Consider the following 20,540-nt stretch of genomic DNA (forward strand, 5'->3'; position numbering starts at 1 on the left):
ACTTTGACTACACATAAAACTTATATGTAAACTAGAAAGGATAGGGGGAGTATATTGTACGTTCAAAAACGAAACGAACATTGAATACCCTTTATATATGATTTGTGGATGCTATGATCACCGGTTCAAAATTTTGAATCCGCCTTAGGTATCACGTGCCCCCACTCGTTCCCTCTCGATTCATCTCGGGGTCCGGAGATCTATTGAAAGAGGACTAGGGTGGGTACATGCGAATGATACTCGGCGGAATGTTCAAATGAGGCATGCGGGAGGATGGACTCGACTGGAGGGCGACATGATCGATGGAGAAGAGGGTTGGAGAGGAATGAGAAATAAGCAAACGCCACAAGATTATACTTGAACGACTCAAATAAACAATAAGTTGTTTCGCTTGGCCTACATAGTGAAAGGCCTAATGCGCAACGCGGAGCACTGACGCTCGAATATGGCCGGGAAAACAGGGAAACCGACATGTGGGGCACACCCGTCGGGACGACGTAGCGCAGACTAGTCCAATGGAGGAGCTGGCCCACGACCTCCTCGCCACCGACAACCGTTCATGTGGGTCGTTGGGGCAAACAACGGGGCGCAGCTCCAGCACCGCCTCTGGACACGGCGACCGCGGTGAGCGACACGCTCATATCGTCGCTAGATACGGTCGGTTTCAGTGTGCCGAGGGTGGCGTTAGTGCTGTGGCACGACCAACGGTATGTTTGGTTTGTGCCCAAGGTTGCCCCATCAAAGCATTGGGTAGCCAAAATTTTGGTTGAGGTATTGGTTGCCCATGATTTGGCCAACATTGGCAAGAAAAATGAACTAGAGTTGGCTAGAGTTCATTGGCATGCCAAAGAAATGGCAACCATCCAAACAAAGACCAATCTTTGGGTCATGACCAAAATTTTGGTTGAGGTATTGGTTGCCCATGATTTGGCCGACATTGGCAAGAAAAATGAACTAGAGTTGGCTAGAATTCATTGGCATGCCAAAAAAATGGCAACCATCCAAACAAAGACCAATCTTTGGGTCATGACCAAAATTTTGGTAAGGTGCACTTTGGCCACAATCCAAACACACCCCAACACCGGCTCGTCGAGGATGCACGGGGCGCCGCGACGCGTCCCCGGAGTGGTGTAGCGCGGCCAACTGCATCCTCTGGACCTGAGACCATGCCGGGTCGTCTTGCTTTTTCAATGACATGCGGGGATCGCATGTGAGCAAAGGGCATCTCCAACGTTGCCACGACCGCAGTTGACTACCCTGGCACACCAAAACCCTCGTCCCTCGCGTCGTCGCGCGGTGCGTTCCCAGCCGGCGCCAGCTGCCCGCATTCATGCCGTCCGTTCGTATGTCATCGTTAAGAGGCTCGGTGCCCGAGGAACCAACTCCGGCGACTTAATGACGCACCCGGACGCTTGGCCTCACCGGAATGCGCTACTTAAAGCGGCAACGCCAAGCTAACCTCCACACCATAGCGCATCGTCCTCCACACCACATCCGCCATGACCGCAAGTGCGAACGCTCTGCGTGAGAGATTGTCTTCGGTGATGAAGCTCGAGGTCGCCGCCCTCGCTCAAGTCGCCTCTCGCGACGCAATAGCGGCATAGCCGGACGCGGACGCGACCGCACAAGCGGTGGCCACGCTGGCGTCCGACGACGGGAGCACCGTCAGCCACGCGTCCTACTTGCCGCCGTCCAACGTCCGGCACCGCCGAGGTCGGGGACTCCTCCGAGGATGAGTAGGGCATGGGAGGCGGCAGGGCATGGTGTGCCAACTGGCCGGTCCGTATCCCGTGTTCTACTCTTCCTCGCCGGAGACCGCACCTTCACTTCACGGGTCTTGAACCCCGCCCCCGTACATAGAGATCGCAGATGGAGGACGTCAGTCGCCACCGTAGAATAGGTTTAGGGTCGGGTTTCTTTTATTTTTCTGTCCTATAAAAGTTCAAAATGTAATGAAAATCTGCCGTGTTTGCATTAATCTCGGCCGGTGTATATGAACTTTCACAATAATATACATATTGTAGGAGTACTAGCAAGATGCCCGTGCGTTGCACGGAAGATCAAGATCTTGTGGGAGAAAAGGATGAATGAGGGAAAGCCTTATCTGCAAATGTGGAGAGGAGTGCGGGTAAATTGTCATATTTTCCTTCCTATCCGTTAGATATAGATCGGACGGCCTATATTGCAGGATGACAGGCACACCATCATCACCAACTCTGCTTTTTATTGAACCGAGACAAATCTAACATGCGAAGTAAAATAAACACATAGGGTCTATACATACACAAATTATCTTAGGCACTCCAATAGTACGTCCACTACACATTCACGCATTTCACATCTTTCTACATCTACGGGAACCTACGAAAGGGTTAACGTAAATTGCCTCTCTCTCTCCTCCCCTGATTTTCATGGTGGTGGGCCCCTCCCTCCCCCCAATCTACAATCAATAGCTCACACGTTTCACATTACGTTAATTACGTAGCTGGGATTACGTAGGTGTAGCATTACTCGTCCTAAAAACCCAACTAAGCCAACCTCCCAGCATATCGCGCGGGAAAAGACCCGGCCGCGCCGTTTTAGTCGGGATTACCGGATTACTAGTAGTAGTATCGATGGATCGCGCGAAGCAACAAAAAAAATTTTGAGGGGGCGAAGCACCTAGTTTAAAAGAAAAAAAGGCGGTACACTCACATCACTCCTGTCGCGGTCGCATTGCACCCCACACACGTTCGGTCCTGCACACGGCTCACGCAAACGGAATGCGCTTCGGCTTGCCTCTTCACTGACACGTGGGACTGCACTTGGAGAAACCGACCATGCGCCAAACTCCCCCCGCCCACCGCACGAAAATCCTCCCCCCCACACACCCAAAAATTCCCCCCAAATCCGATTCAACCGCCCTTCGGCCAACTAGCCAATAATATTCCCCAAACCCCCCTCCCCCTGTCCCCCTCCACTCCATTCGCTCCGCCAAAGCCGCCCTCCCCGCCACGCCGATACGTCGGCGCCGCGGTTCGGCGATCCTCTCGCTCCCACAGTACGCTCTCGTAGACTGCCGTCCTCTAGCCGCGCCGCCACCTCTGGCTACGTTCTTGTGGAGGCGCACAGCGGTCAGCGCCGCCACCGCTGGCGACGTTTGTGTGGAGACGCACAGCGGTCAGCTTCTCCCACGGTACGCGCATTCTAGACTGAGGCCCCGTTCATGTCGGTGTAGCGCTGAATGTTAGCTGATAGACGCTGTTAATCTCACTGTTTGCCGAAGTAGTTTACTGTCAATATGCTCTGCTTAAGAAGCTTCCTTGCCCTGTTCTGCACTCAATCTGCTTAGCTGAGATGGCATGCCAAGGCCGATTAGTTGCTAAAATATCCTGCCATATATTTATAGTGACGTAGATTGCCATGGTCTAGTAGCCAATCTGTTAGGTGAAATAGCTCTACACCATTTTATACTCGATCTTTGTTGCTGCGATGGCCTTTGATAGTTCGATGGCTGTGTGCTCGGCCTCATTGACTGCTGAAACAGCCTGCCATAATTTGGCACTCAAATATGTTTGCTGAATTAGCTTTACATATATTTCGTTACTTAGATCTGCTCGTCCAAATATCTTGCCATAGCTTTAGACATCGACCTAGGTATTTTTTTCTGGACTTCATAAAAAAGCATATATGTTTTTCCTGTAATATCTAGTAGAAGAACTAATTTGTATGTCTAACAGATGGACAAGACTTGGATAACTTCTGCTCGAAGATTCTCCGCTGCATATGTCGAGGGGGTTGAAAACTTCATGAACTTTATCAGAGCTGAGTACGGTGGTCTGAAATCAGATGTGCTCTGCCCGTGTAGCAGTTGTATGAATTCAGTTACAAGACCCCAGTCAACTGTGCAAAATCATCTACACTTGTATGGGATGTCGGTCACATATACTAGGTGGGATCATCATGGTGAAGCTGTGAACGTCAATGTTATTGACTACGTGGAAGCAGCAGATCACCATCTTGATCTGCCTGATGCTCAGGTGGAAGAGGAGGAGGAGGTGGTGGTGGCGGAGCCAGTGAGTTTGACCAACATTGAAACAATGCTACGAAATGCTCATGCATTCCGTGAACTTTCACCTGCATAAGAAAAACGGTGGGCCCGCATGTTGGAACAATGCATCATTGCTGTCACCCCAGGAAATAAGCTGTCAGTATTCTCAGCTATGGTCACCTTTCTTCAGGTGAAGACATCTGAGCGGATGCCCAACAAATCATTCGATGCGATGTTGGCTGCTTTCTGCAAATCTTTCCCAGATGCGTCTGAGCTGCCACACACCTACAGTAAAATGAAGAATTTCCTTCGTGCAGTTGGAATTGGATATGATATGATCCATGTTTGTAAGAATAATTGCGTTCTGTTCCGGAAGGATTATGCCAACTTAAGTGAATGCCCGAAATGCAAATCATCAAGATGGAAAGATGGCAATGTTGTGAAGAGGATTCCTCATAATGTTTTGAGACATTTTCCAATTACACCAAGATTGCAGAGGTTGTTTGAAACAAGAGAGGATGTACTGTGGCATTCTAGGAACCAGGAGTACAGAGATCGGAATGTAATGATCCATCCATCTCATGGTAGTGAGTGGAAAAGCTTCAATGATAAACACAAAGAGTTTGCTGCTGACCCGAGAAACATTAGACTTGGCTTAGCTTCAGATGGATTTAACCCATTTGGCCACCAGAGCGCCACATATAGCATGTGGCCAGTGCTTGTTATCCCTTACAACATGTCTCCAAATGTCTGCACCAAAGAATCAAACTACATGATGGCCTTGCTCATCCCAGGTCCAAAAAGTCCTAGAAAGGATTTTGATTTGTTCATGGAGCCTCTTGTGGAGGAACTTCAACAGCTATGGAAGGGTGTTCTCACTCGAGACCTATATAGCAGCCCACCAGCTGATTTCTTTCTGCGTGCTGTTATAATTTGGTGCATCCATGATTATCCGGCTTTGGGCACTATGTCAGGGTGAACGACACATGGTTACAATGCATGTGTTCGCTGTGACAGGAATCCGCTGTCATACGCAATACTTAGCAAGATCTGTTACATTGGACACCGCCGTTTCCTTGCCAAGAACAAGCCGCATCCTAGAAAATACCGAAGACATGTGTTCAATGCAAAGCATGAAAACCATGATGCGCCAAAGAGGCTCACCGCCGATGAGTTGCAAGTGGAATTAGAGAAGGTCAGGCATATTACAGCAGGAAACCATCCTGGTAATGGTAGCGGGAAAAGGAAGCGTGGCAGGGTAGAAGAGAGATTATTGTTTACCCGCAGGTCCACTTTGTGGGACTTGGAGTATTGGAAAGATTTGGATCTGCGGCATAATCTTGATGTGATGCACATCGAGAAAAATATATGTGACAGCATTATTGGCACACTTCTTAATATTGAAGGCAAGACGAAAGATACCTTAAAATCTAGGATTGATTTGACACACCTGGGTATCAGAAAGGATTTACAAGTGCAAGATGGAGGTAAACCACGGGATATGGCACCAGCTGTGTACGTCTTGGACAAGATAAAAAGAAAAGAATTCTGCGTGGTTCCGCCAAGGTTCCGCCTTGTGGCGGTGGAGTCTCGTCCCGAAAGCTTGCTTATGATTTTTCTTCGGACGGAAGACTTCATATAGCAGAAGATGGCCACCGGAGGGCCAACAGGGGGCCCACGAGGCAGGGGGCGCGCCCTGGGGGGGTAGGGCGTGCCCCCCACCCTCGTGGCCAGGTGGGACCCCCTGACGTACTTCTTCTGCTCAATATTTTTTATTATTTCCAAAAATAACTTTCGTGGAGTTTCAGGACTTTTGGAGTTGTGCAGAATAGGTCTCTAATATTTGCTCCTTTTCCAGCCCAGAATTCCAGCTGCCGGCATTCTCCCTCCTTATGCAAACCTTGTAAAATAAGAGAGAATAGACATGAGTATTGTGACATAACGTGTAATAACAGCCCATAATGCAATAAATATCGATATAAAAGCATGATGCAAAATGGACGTATCAACTCCCCCAAGCTTAGACCTCGCTTGTCCTCAAGCGAAAGCCGATAACGATAAATATGTCTACATGTTTAGAGGTAGAGGTTTCAAAAAAATAAAATACGGACATGAGGGCATCATGATTATTCTCATAACAGCAAAAAATATGGATATTGTCATATGATTTCTTATGCTCAAGTAATAATCTATTCACAATGCAAAGTATAAATCAGAAACTTTATTGAGGACCAACAAACTATAATCTCAGTCATTGAAGCAATTGCAATTTATCATAACATCATAAAGAGTCTATGTCAGAGCTTTCTAGCAAGTCCACATACTCAACTATCATTTAGTCTTTCATAATTGCTAACACTCACGCAATACTTGTGGTTACGGAGTTTTAATCTGACACAGAGAAAGATAGGAGCTTATAGTTTCGCCTCCCAACCTTTTACCTCAGGGGTAATGTCAACAATAATAACTCATGCTAACCCACATCCAATTAGATATATGTATCAGGATCTTTCCAACATCCTGTGCTTGCCAAAGGATAAAATATAAAAAGGAAAGGTGAAGATCACCATGACTCTTGCATAAGGTAGAAGATAATAATAAAAGATAGGCCCTTCGCAGAGGGAAGCAGAGGTTGCCATGCGCTTTCAGGGTTGGATGCACAAAATCTTAATCCAAAAGAACGTCACTTTATATTGCCCCTTGTGATATGAACCTTTATTATGCAGTCTGTCGCTTTTATTTCTTCCATATCACAAGATCGTATAAAGCTTATTTCCTCCACACCAATAAATCATACATATTTAGAGAGCAATTTTATTGCTTGCACCGATGACAACTTACTTGAAGGATCTTACTCAATCCATAGGTAGATATGGTGGACTCTCATGGCAAAACTGGTTTAAGGGTTTTGGGAAGCACAAGTAGTATCTCTACTTGGTGCAAAGAATTTGGCTAGCATGAGGGGGAAAGGCAAGCTCAACATGTTGGAAGATCCATGACAATATACTTTATCTCAGATATAAGAAAACATAACCCATTACGTTGTCTTCCTTGTCCAACATCAACTCTTTAGCATGTCATATTTTAATGAGTGCTCCCAATCATAAAAGATGTCAAAGATAATATATTTATATGTGAAACCTCTCTTTCTTTATTACTTCCTATTAATTGCAACAATGACCAAAGCTATGTTTGTCAACCCTCAACAACTTTTAATCATCATACTCTTTCTATGTGAAGTCATTACTCTCAATCAGATCAATATGATATTTTTATTCCTTTTTAGTCTTTTCTCTTTTCCCTTTATTCACTCAAGATCATGGCAAAATAATCAAGCCCTTGACTCAACACTAATCTTTATTATATAGCTCACGGACTCGATTACATAGAAGGGATCGTAAAGCAAAACTCAAAACTAGATCATACCAAAACTTTTATTCTACTAGATCAAGATACTACTAATAGGATCGAACTAAGAAAAAAAAAGGTAAAGATAGGAGTGTAATGGTGATACGATACCGGGGCATCTCCCCCAAGCTTGGCAGTTGCCAAGGGGAGTGCCCATACCCATGTGATTATATCTCCTTTTTCGGTGAAGGGATTATTGATGATGTAGGCTTGTCGTCCATCTTCCAAGGCATAGGCTCACCCTCATAGAAGGATGATCGAGTCTCCGGGATCCTTAAATCTGCAGCCAAACTCATCCTTTTGAATCTATATTCATGCTCACAGTTTTGGTTTTGCAGGTCATAGATTTGAGCTTGGAGGTGCTCGATTTTCTCGTGGAGCTTGAAGATGGCCTCTCCAATGTCCTTGGCATCCAACTTGTGGTTGTTGGTGAACTCCGTGATCATTATGTGATTGGAGTCAAGTCCACGCTCCACCATCTCCTGACACTTGAAAACTTGTTGCTCCATTGCTTCAAGCCTTGTCTCCACGCTTCCGGTCCTCCGTGGTCCCTCAACATCGCGGATGTGCAGCAACCCATCACGCATCTCAATGGTTTGGGGGTGTTGCAGCACCTCCGCGAGGTAGGGGTTGATGACCTTCTCAAAGAACTTGTCCTTGGGGGCGCTTGGAGACGTCATGATGATCTAGATCTGTCAGAGAAACAGCTCGAAACGAAAACAGAGGATATTTGCGTGATACAGGAGTCAAAACCTTCGGGAGAATATATAATGAATTTTTACTGACCAAAATACGTATCGTGCAAGAAAACGGAGTCCGGAGAGCACACGAGGTGCCCACGAGGTAGGGGGCATGCCCAGTAGGGTAGGGCGCGCCCTCCACCCTCGTGGAGGCCTCGTGTCCTTCCCGGACTGCTTCTTATTTTTCTATTTTTCTAAATATTCCAAAACGGAGAAATATTGCCATAAAAACTGTTTTGGAGTCGGTTTACTTACCGTACCACATACCTATTCCTTTTCGGAGTCTGAAACGTTCCGGAAAGTGTCCCTTATGTATTCCTCCAGGGTTATGGTTTCAATAACATTGGTTTCAACATTTATGGGATTACCTGAGATATAATGTTTGATTCTTTGACCGTTCACCACCTTCGGATTTGTGCCTTCGAAGTTGTTGATTTTTATGGCACCGGAGCGATAGACCTCCTCGATAACGTAAGGGCCTTCCCATTTAGAGAGAAGTTTTCCTGCAAAAAATCTTAAACGAGATTTGTATAGCAATACATAATCACCTACATTAAACTCATGCTTTTGTATCCTTTTGTCATGCCACCTTTTAACTTTTTCTTTAAACAACTTGGCATTTTCATAGGCTTGGGTTCTCCATTCATCAAGTGAGCTAATTTCAAATAACCTCTTCTCACCGGCAAGTTTGAAATCATAATTGAGCTCTTTAATAGCCCAATAAGCCTTATGTTCTAATTCAAGAGGTAAGTGACATGCTTTTCCATAAACCATTTTATACGGAGACATACCCATAGGATTTTTATATGCAGTTCTATAGGCCCATAATGCATCATCAAGTTTCTTGGACCAATTCTATCTAGATCTATTGACAGGCTTTTGCAAAATTAATTTGAGCTCTCTATTACTCAATTCTACTTGACCACTAGACTGTGGGTGATAAGGAGATGCAATTCTATGATTAACATCATATTTAGCAAGCATTTTTCGGAAAGCACCATGAATAAAATGTGAACCACCATCAGTCATTAAATATCTAGGGACTCCAAACCTCGGAAAAATAACTTCCTTAAGCATCTTAATAGAGGCGTTATGATCAGCGCTACTAGTTGGAATAGCTTCTACCCACTTAGTAACATAATCAACAGCAACTAAAATATGTGTGTATCCATTAGAGGCAGGAAAAGGTCCCATATAATCAAAGCCCCAAACATCAAATGGTTCAATAACAAGTGAATAATTCATAGGCATTTCTTGACGTCTACTAATATTACCAATTCTTTGACATTCATCACAAGATAAGACAAACTTACGGGCATCCTTGAAGAGAGTAGACCAATAAAAACCGGATTGCAATACCTTATGTGCAGTTCTATCTCCAGCGTGGTGTCCTCCATAAGCCTCAGAATGACACTTGCGTAGCATCTGTTCCTGTTCATGCTCTGGTGCACAACGTCTAATAACACCATCTACTCCTTCTTTATAAAGATGTGGGTCATCCCAAAAGTAATGTCTCAAATCATAGAAAAAAATTCTCTTTTGCTGGTATGTGAAACTAGGTGGTATAAATTTAGCAACAATGTAATTAGCATAATCAGCATACCATGGAGCAGTACGAGAAGCATTTATGACATTTAATTGTTCATCAGGAAAGCTATCATCAATAGGTAGTGGGTCATCAAGAACATTTTCTAACCTAGACAAGTTGTCTGCAACGGGGTTCTCAGCTCCCTTTCTATCAACAATATGCAAATCAAATTCTTGTAGCAAGAGAACCCATCTAATAAGTCTAGGTTTAGCATCTTTCTTTTCCATAAGATATTTAATAGCAGCATGATCACTGTGGATAGTTACTTTAGAATCAACAATATAAGGTCTGAACTTATCACATGCAAATACAACTGCTAAGAATTCTTTTTCAGTAGTAGCATAATTTCTTTGAGCATTGTCTAGAGTTTTACTAGCATATTGAATAACATTTAATTTCTTATCAACTCTTTGCCCTAGAACAGCACCTACAGCATAATCACTAGCATCACACATAATTTCAAAGGGTAAATTCCAATCAGGTGGCTGAACAATAGGTGCAGAGATCAATGCTTTCTTAAGTATTTCAAATGCTTCTACACAGTCATCATCGAAGACAAATGGTATATCTTTTTGTAATAAATTAGTCAGAGGCCGAGAAATTTTTGAGAAGTCTTTAATGAACCTCCTATAAAAACCGGCGTGACCAAGGAAACTTCTTATACCTTTGATGTCCTTGGGACATGGAATCTTTTCAATAGCATCAACCTTGGCTTTATCAACTTCAATACCTCTTTCAGAAATTTTATGCCCCAAGACAATACCTTCATTAACCATAAAGTGGCACTTTTCCCAATTCAAGACAAGATTAGTTTCTTCACGTCTCTGCAAAACTCGATAAAGGTTGCTCAAGCAATCATCAAAAGAGGATCCATAAACGGAGAAGTCGACCATGAAAACCTCACAAATCTTTTCACAAAAGTCAGAGAATATAGCCATCATGCATCTTTGAAAGGTAGCAGGTGCATTACATAAACCAAAAGGCATACGTCTATAAGCAAAAGTACCAAAAGGGCAAGTAAAAGTAGTCTTTGATTGATCATTGGCTGACATAGGTATTTGAGAGAAACCAGAATAACCATCTAGAAAGCAAAAATGTGTATGTTTGGATAATCTTTCTAGCATTTGATCGACAAAAGGTAAGGGGTAATGATCCTTTTTAGTAGCCTTATTTAATTTGCGAAAATCAATTACCATCCTATAACCTGTAATAATTCTTTGCGGGATCAACTCATCTTTATCATTAGGAACGACGGTAATACCTCCCTTCTTAGGGACACAATGGACAGGACTTACCCACTGACTATCAGCAACGGGATAAATTATACATGCCTCAAGGAGCTTTAGTATTTCTTTTCTTACCACTTCCTTCATCTTAGGATTCAGCCGTCGTTGATGATCACGAACTGGTTTGGCATCTTTTTCCAAATTTATTTTATGTTGACATAAAGTGAGACTAATGCCCTTAAGATCATCAAGAGTATATCCAATAGCAGCACGGTGCTTCCTCAGAGTTTTCAATAATCTCTCTTCTTCATGCTCTGAAAGGTTAGCACTAATAATAACAGGATATATCTTTTTCTCATCAAGATAAGCATATTTAAGAGTATTAGGTAATGGTTTAAGTTCAAACACGGGATCACCCTTGGGTGGAGGAGGATCCCCTAGGATTTCAACAGGCAAATTGTGCTTCAGGATAGGTTCCTGTTTAAAGAATACTTCATCTATTTCCCTTCTTTCATTCATAAACATATCATTTTCATGGTCTAGAAAATATTGTTCCACAGGATCACTAGGAGGTACGGCAATAGAAGCAAGACCAATAATTTCATCCTTACTAGGTAATTCCTCTTCACGGTGTTGTCTACTAAATTTAGAGAAATTAAACTCCTGAGACATATCACCCAAGCCTATAGTAACAACATCCTTTTCGCAGTCTATCCTAGCATTAACTGTGTTCAAGAAGGGTCTACCAAAAATAATGGGACAAAAGCTATCTTGTGGGGAACCAAGAACAAGAAAATCAGCAGGATATTTAGTTTTCCCACACAAGACTTCAACATCTCTTACAATTCCCATTGGTGAAATAGTATCTCTATTAGCAAGTTTAATTGTGACATCAATATCTTCTATCTCAGCAGGTGCAATATCATGCATAATTTCTTTGTATAAGTCATAAGGTATTGCAATAACACTAGCACCCATATCACACAAGCCATGATAAGAATGATCTCCTATTTTAACAGAAATAACAGGCATGCCTACCACAGGTCTATGTTTATCTTTAGCACAAGGTTTGGCAATTCTAGCAGTTTCACCGCAGAAATAAATAACATGCCCATCAATATTATCAGACAAGAGATCTTTAACAATAGCAATATTAGGTTCAACTTTGATTTGCTCAGGAGGTGTATAAGTTCTAATATTGCTTTTACGGACCACAGTTGAAGCTTTAGCATGATCCTTTATCCTAACAGGGAAAGGTGGTTTCTCAACATAAGAAGTAGGAACAATAGGATCATTATAAGTGACAGTCTTTTCTTCAACTTTAATAGGTGCAGCTACTTTTACTTCTATGGGAGGATGATATTTAAACCACTTCTCCTTGGGGAGATCAACATAAGTAGCAAAAGATTCACAGAAAGAAGCTACTATCTCAGAGTCAAGTCCATATTTAGTGCTAAATTTATGGAAAACATCGGTATCCATAAAAGATTTAACACAATCAAACTTAGGTGTCATACCTGACTCCTTACCCTCGTCGAGATCCCAATCTTCAGAGTTGCGTTTAATTCTATTCAATAATCCCCATTTGAATTCAATAGTCTTCATCATAAAAGAGCCAGCACAAGAAGTATCGAGCATGGTGCGATTGCTATCAGAAAGCCGAGCATAAAAACTTTGAATAATTATTTCTCTTGAGAGCTCATGATTGGGGCATGAATATAACATTGATTTAAGCCTCCCCCAAGCTTGAGCAATGCTTTCTCCTTCGCGAGGCCAAAAATTATATATATAATTGCGATCACGATGAACAAGATGCATAGGATAAAATTTCTGATGAAATTCCAATTTCAATCGTTTGTAGTTCCATTATCCCATATCATCACATAGCCTATACCATGTCGATGCACCTCCCTTCAAAGATAAAGGGAAGACCTTCCTCTTAATAACATCACCGGGTATACCTGCAAGCTTAAATAATCCACAAACTTCATCCACATATATTAGGTGCTCATCAGGATGCTTTGCTCCATCTCCTGCAAAAGGATTAGCTAGCAGTTTTTCTAACATACCCGAAGGAATCTCAAAGTGGACATCTTCATTTTCATTTTCAGTAGGTTCAGTAGGTTGAGGAGCAAATCTTTGCTCTACTGGTCGGGGTGAAGATACCCCGAACAAGCCCCTCAGAGGATTACTTTCCACAGTAACAAGTGACAGTTAATTTTAGCACACTATATAAATTTTTCCTTACCAAATTCCACCTACCAAAGGCGCTTCACTCCCCGGCAACGGCGCCAGAAAAGAGTCTTGATGACCCACAAGTATAGGTATCTATCGTAGTCCTTTCGATAAGTAAGAGTGTCGAACCCAACGAGGAGCAGAAGGAAATGATAAGCGGTTTTCAGCAAGGTATTCTCTGCAAGCACTGAAATAATAGGTAACAGATAGTTTTGTGATAGGATAATTTGTAACGAGCAACAAGTAACAAAAGTAAATAAAGTGCAGCAAGGTGGCCCAATCCTTTTTGTAGCAAAGGACAAGCCTGGACAAACTCTTATATGAAGAAAAGCGCTCCCGAGGACACATGGGAATTATCGTCAAGCTAGTTTTCATCACGTTCATATGATTCGCGTTCGGTACTTTGATAATTTGATATGTGGGTGGACCGGTGCTTGGGTGCTGCCCTTACTTGGACAAGCATCCCACTTATGATTAACCTCTATTGCAAGCATCCGCAACTACAACAAAAGTATTAAGGTAAACCTAACCATAGCATGAAATATATGGATCCAAATCAGCCCCTTACGAAGCAACGCATAAACTAGGGTTTAAGCTTCTGTCACTCTAGCAACCCATCATCTACTTATTACTTCCCAATGCCTTCCTCTAGGCCCAAATAATGGTGAAGTGTTATGTAGTCGACGTTCACATAACACCACTAGAGGATAGACAACATACATCTCATCAAAATATCGAACGAATACCAAATTCACATGACTACTAATCGCAAGACTTCTCCCATGTCCTCAGGAACAAACGTAACTACTCACAAAGCATATTCATGTTCATAATCAGAGGGGTATTAATGTGCATATAGGATCTGAACATATGATCTTCCACCAAATAAACCAACTAGCATCAACTACAAGGAGTAATCAACACTACTAGCAACCTACAGGTACCAATCCCGGACTTGGAGACAAGAATTGGATACAAGAGATGAACTAGGGTTCGAGAGGAGATGGTGCTGGTGAAGATGTTGATGGAGATTGCCCTCTCCCGATGAGAGGAGCGTTGGTGATGACGATGGCGATGATTTCCCCCTCCCGGAGGGGAGTGTCCCCGGCAGAACAGCTCTGCCAGAGCCCTAGATTGGTTCCGCCAAGGTTCCGCCTCGTGGCGGCGGAGTCTCGTCCCGAAAGCTTGCTTATGATTTTTCTTCGGACGAAAGACTTCATATAGCAGAAGATGGCCACCGGAGGGCCAACAGGGGGCCCACGAGGCAGGGGGGCGCCCTGGGGGGTAGGGCGCACCCCCCACCCTCGTGGCCAGGTGGAACCCCCCTGACGTACTTCTTCTGCTCAATATTTTTTATTATTTCCAAAAATAACTTTTGTGGAGTATCAGGACTTTTGGAGTTGTGCAGAATAGGTCTCTAATATTTGCTCCTTTTCCAGCCCAGAATTCCAGCTACCGGCATTCTCCCTCCTTATGCAAACCTTGTAAAATAAGAGAGAATAGACATAAGTATTGTGACATAACGTGTAATAACAGCCCATAATGCAATAAATATCGATATAAAAGCATGATGCAAAATGGACGTATCAGCTGCTCCCTAGGCTATAAATAGCCGCCCCCTACAACCACTAGCTGGTTGGCTGCTCCGAGAGAAACCGACACTTGTCATTGAGAGCATCCCATCCTCTGAGAAATTTGAGCGAAAATCATCAAGTGAGGAAAACCCAAACCCAAACAACTACAAACCCAAAGTGATTGAGCATCACTGAAGAGATTGATCCTGTGTGGATCCGACGCTTGTTACCTTTGAAGACTGTGCATCTTCCAGACGGTTAGGCATCATGGTCTAGAGCATCCAAGAGGAAATTATGGATCGCCGAGTGACCGAGTTTGTGAAGGTTTGGAAGTCACCTGAAGACTTACCACGAGTGATTGGGCGAGGTCTGTGTGACCTTAGCTCAAGGAGAATGCGGTGAGGACTGTGTGTCCTCAGGTTTAAATACCTAGCCGCTTCAACCAGACGTACAACTGTCACAGCAGTTGGAACTGGTCTACCAAATCACTGTCTTCACCGAGCTAACTGGTTCTATTTCTTCAACCCTTTCATTTCCTCATTACTGTGTTGTGTACTTGATCGTTACTGTTTGAAGACTTTGACTGAAGACTTTCTCAATTTCCTCAGTTCAATTTCTACAGTCAGTTAGTCTTCAGCCTGCTTATCCTGTGCTTACGCTTTCTGTACTCTGTGCTTGTTTTCATTTCATCATGATGACTGTGCTTCTGTTCTGTTATGCTTGCATCTGAGTACTTATTCCGTTGCTGATCGTTTGAGAATTAGGAATTTCCTCACCCTGAAATTCCTCAGTGACGAATTTGTAAAAATTGCCTATTCACCCCCCCCCCTAGTCGACTTAACGCACTTTCAATTGGTATCAGAGCGAGCTACTCCCTTGTTCTGTGTGATTTTGGTTTAACCGCCTGGAGTTTTAGTTATGTCGACCGCGGGTATGATCAAGGTCTCTGTTGGGTGTCCTACCTTCGATGGGACAGACTACCCCTACTGGAAGAATAAGATGTGAATGCATCTTGAGGCAATTGATAACGATTTCTGGTACATTGTGTAAAATGGCTTTCCCTCTGTCACTCCTACCATCAACGTTGCTGATGTGAAGAGATTCAAGCAACTCGACTCTCAAGCGAAGAACATCATATGTGGCCATCTGAGCAAAGGGCAGTATGGCAGAGTGAGCGCTTTGGAGACAGCAAAGCTTATCTGGGATAGGCTGTCCAAGGTCAATGAAGGAGTCTCAACATAGCGTGACTCTCGAGTTGACGTTCTTCGCAATCTCTTCACCCGCTTGAAAAGACTCGACAATGAAAATGTTCAGCAAACCTTCGATCGCCTCACTGACATTTCAAATGAGCGGACTCGACAATGAAAATGTTCAGCAAACCTTCGATCGCCTCACTAACATTTCAAATGAGCTTCAAGCACTTGGTGCCACTGACATCACCAACCATGAGGTGGTGAAGAAATTGTTGAGATCACTTGATTCCTCATTCGACACCCTTGCACTAATGATACAAGAACGTGGAGACTACAAGTCACTTGATCCCGCTGATATCCTCGAGAGGCTAAACACTCATGAGTTCTAGCTTACTGAGAAGAGAGATCTCTATGGACCAAGCTATGGTAGATCACGCGCTCTGAAGGCCAAGGCAGTATCTGAATCTGAAGGTGAGGATTCTGGTAGCAGCCTTGGTGATCCTGAAGAACTGAGCCAGGAGCTAGCAATGCTCGTGAGGAAATTTCAAAAGTTCTCAAGACGTGGTCGTTTTGGAAAATCCTCAAGAAGTGATGACATAAGATCATATTCCTCATCCTGTGACTACAAGAAGAGACTTTGCCACAAATGCAAGAAACCCGGTCACTACATTCAAGATTGTCCTCAGTGGGAAAAGGAATCAAAGAAAAAGCATGACCTAAGAAAGGAGGTATTACCGTTGTTCCTAATGATAAGAATGAACTTATTCCACAAAGAATTGTTACAGGCTATAGAATGGTAATTGATTTTAGAAAATTAAACAAAGCAACTAGAAAAGATCATTACCCTCTGCCTTTTATTGATCAAATGCTTGAAAGATTATCTAAGCACACACACTTTTGCTTCCTTGATGTATATTCTGGCTTTTCACAAATACTTGTTTCTCAACCTGATCAAGAAAAGACCACTTTTACTTGTCCTTTTGGAACCTGTGCTTATAGACGTATGCCTTTTGGTTTATGTAATGCACCTGCTACCTTTCAACGATGCATGATGGCTATATTCTCTGATTTTTGTGAAAAGATTGTTGAGGTTTTCATGGATGACTTCTCTGTTTATGGGAAGTATTTTGATGATTGTTTAAGCAATCTTGATCGAGTTTTGCAGAGATGTGAACAAACAAATCTGGTCTTGAATTGGGAGAAATGCCACTTTATGGTTAATGAAGGCGTTGTTTTGGGTCATAAAATTTCTGAAAGAGGTATTGAAGTGGACCAAGCTAAGGTTGATGCAATTGATAAAATGCCATGTCCTAAGGACATCAAAGGTATTCGTAGTTTCCTAGGTCATGCTGGTTTCTATAGGAGATTTATCAAAGACTTCTCTAAAATTTCTAGGCCTCTTACTAATCTCTTGCAAAAGGATATCCCTTTGTTTTTTATGATGATTGTCTTGAAGCCTTTGAAACACTCAAGAAAGCCTTAATATCTGCACCTATTGTTCAACCACCTGATTGGAACTTGCCTCTTGAAATTATGTGTGATGCTAGTGATTATGCTGTTGGTGCTATTCTAGGACAAAGAGTTGATAAGAAATTGGATGTAATTCATTATGCTAGTAAAACTCTAGACAGTGCTCAAAGAAATTATGCTACTACTGAAAAAGAATTCTTAGCAATTGTGTTTGCTTGTGATAAATTTAGACCTTATATTGTTGATTCCAAAGTAACTGTTCACACAGACCATGCTGCTATTAAATATCTTATGGAAAAGAAAGATGCTAAACCTAGACTTATTCGATGGGTTCTCTTGTTACAAGAATTTGATTTACATACCATTGATAGAAAAGGAGCTGAGAACCCAGTAGCTGATAACTTGTCTAGGCTTGAAATTGTGCTTGATGACCCACTACCTATTGACACTACTAGAAAAAGGGCTATAGATGGGAATAACACTAATGGCGCACCAGACAAGCGGTGCGCCATTAGTATATACTAATGGAGCACCACCTTCTGATACGCCATTAGAGTTGAAACTACTAATGGCGCACCTGGCCCAGGGTGCGCCATTAGTATCAAAAAAAAATTTAACTAGTGCGCCTGTCCAAACATACTAATGGCGCATCCAGACACAGTGCGCCATTACTAGTTGTAACTAGTAATGGCGCACCTGCTGGAAAGTGCGCCACTAATGTTGTTTTTTCTATTATATTTTGTATTCCCTTTTTTGCAAAACTACTAATGGCGCACTTTTCCACCGTGCGCCATTACTAGTTTTAACTAGTAATGGCGCACCGGTAAAAGATGCGCCATTGCTATCTATACGTATGGCGCACCCCTACCAGTGTGCCATTGCTATCACCCCTTATCCCCTCCCTCTAGTCACGTTCTCTCCCCTCCCCTTCCTCCTGACACACCCACCCACCTCCCTCCACTTCGATCTAGATCGGGAAGCCCCGGCCGCCCGCCTCTTCCTCTCCCTCCAGACCACGGCGAGCCCCCTTCCCCCTCCCTCACACCACACCCCACGCGCACGCGCACGCGGCAGAGAGAGAGAGAGAGATCGGAGGGGATCGCGCGCCGAGGTGGTAAGTAGATCGGCCGGAGAGGAGGGAGAAGGAAGATGATACTCGTCGTGCTCTTCGCCAACTCCGAAGGCAACATCCGCATCGAGAAGATGCCCTCCTACTCCCAACCACTCACACCACATCGAGAGGCCTGGAGCATCAGCTCCTGCAAGCCCCGCAACGGCGTCGCCTCCCTCCGCGACGACAGCCTCGACACCTACTGGCAGTCAGCGCCCTACCCGTCCTCGTCGTCTCCCCCCGTCGAAATCTCTCCTCTTTCTGTCTCGCGGAATCATGGGCTGAGCCGAGCCGCTGTCGGTGGTGGATTTTATTTTTGTCAGGTCGGACGGCGCGCAGCCGCACCTGGTCAACATCCAGTTCCAGAAGAAGGTGCAGCTGCAGGTGAGCACCATGAGTAGCTGCTGCTTCCGTTACATTTTTGTCTAAATGGCGTTTGATCCTTTTTCTCTTCTGAATTAATCTGTTGCTGGATTGGGGGCTTCAGCTTGTTGTGCTGTACGTGGATTTCAAGCTGGACGAGAGCTACACGCCCAGCAAGATCTCCATCCGGGCCGGCGACGGCTTCCACAATCTCAAGGTGGTAACTCCCTCCACCACGATACATCGTCGTTTCAACAATGTTCAGGGGCTTCTGATCTGTGCTCGATGGTCAGAGGACTTAGCAAATGTTGTTGCTTGAGGATGGCATTTGATGTCTGGCCCTTTCAGTTCCGATTTCTACCCCTGGTCTTCATCTTGTACCAAACTGGTGGCCTGGTCTGTGCATTCGGGTTTCTAGACCTAGGGGGCTGCTGCATGTTCTCATTGTTATAGTTATGGATTACACTACCTTATTGTCAACATCATATTGTGACGTATCATAGGATTACCTTATTGAAATATTGATTGGGAAACTTGGTCTCTTTCTGCAATTCCTCTGCATTGCGCCTGCTTGTCCAGTGAACACTGAACCGATCCTTGAAAATTCAAATTTACAATGATAATATTGTCTTTGATCTGAAATAATGGGCCACTATATTTACCATGCTTCCAGGAAATTAAAACGGTGGACCTTTTGAAGCCAGTAGGATGGGTTCATATATCATTATCTGGCACTGATCCCCGGTATGGATTTTGTAACTTAAACCCTGTGATGCCTTTGTTTTCCTTCCTCTAGCATTGAAACTTCAGAATGTAGCTCACCTTACCATCTGATGGCATACTATGCATCTATGTTTACAACTCCCGTAATAATTAAATTCCATTTCAACATGTTGGGTGGCACTAGTTTTCAGCACACTGCCTGTGCAGGCCACTGCTTGCATAAATTTCATGGTTTACTATGTTACTATTGTTGTTTTGCTAGTAGCTGAATTTTCCTTAGATTTTGATAAACTTAGATACTATGTCAAAGTGCAAGAATATCTGACGCTGCAGCTAATTCATTTCAGTCTTATAATAACCCACTAGCTTTCAGTTTGACATATAATTTGCCCACTACAAAAATGTGAGGAATTCAGAACTAATTTAAGAATGATATTGTTTGGATCGAACTGCTTATTTTTACTGCCTTTGCAGACAGTGGCATAATTCTCTTTCTTGCTATATTTGTGCAGAGAAACATTCATTCATACATTTATGCTCCAAATTGCGGTGCTGGCCAATCACCTGAATGGTATTGTTGGTACCCTGATTCATTCTTGACAAGAGTCAAGAGTTCACATAGAACTAGATATTTACAAGGAAATGACAGACAATATCTCTGCTTATGACCCCAATTGAATTCATGAATTGTGTGAGTCGAGTAAATATTCGACAGGAATAGTGTAGTGTTAGTAATGGCATCCAATGCTTACTACCGAGTTAGAGTTTGAATATAAAAACTAGTACTGTAGATGTTTACGTGCAAATCACATACATTATCTGCTGGCTAACCTGATTTAACTAGTTAATTCAGTATGGCCACGACCGTAAGTTGGATAC

At 43.4% G+C, this 20,540-nt stretch overlaps 1 protein-coding gene across 1 annotated transcript; it reads left to right on the forward strand.

The window, feature by feature from the left end:
* Window positions 1-18,613: 18,613 nt before the first annotated feature.
* LOC123171272 (anaphase-promoting complex subunit 10-like) lies at window positions 18,614-20,261 on the forward strand. Its single transcript, XM_044588846.1, has 5 exons — window positions 18,614-18,783; window positions 18,899-18,959; window positions 19,063-19,155; window positions 19,612-19,682; window positions 20,174-20,261. Exons 1-5 carry the CDS (start codon window positions 18,614-18,616, stop codon window positions 20,259-20,261), a joined length of 483 nt encoding a protein of 160 aa, XP_044444781.1.
* Window positions 20,262-20,540: the final 279 nt, after the last annotated feature.

Source organism: Triticum aestivum, chromosome 7D (genome assembly GCF_018294505.1).
Source record: "Triticum aestivum cultivar Chinese Spring chromosome 7D, IWGSC CS RefSeq v2.1, whole genome shotgun sequence".
NCBI lineage: Eukaryota > Viridiplantae > Streptophyta > Magnoliopsida > Poales > Poaceae > Triticum > Triticum aestivum.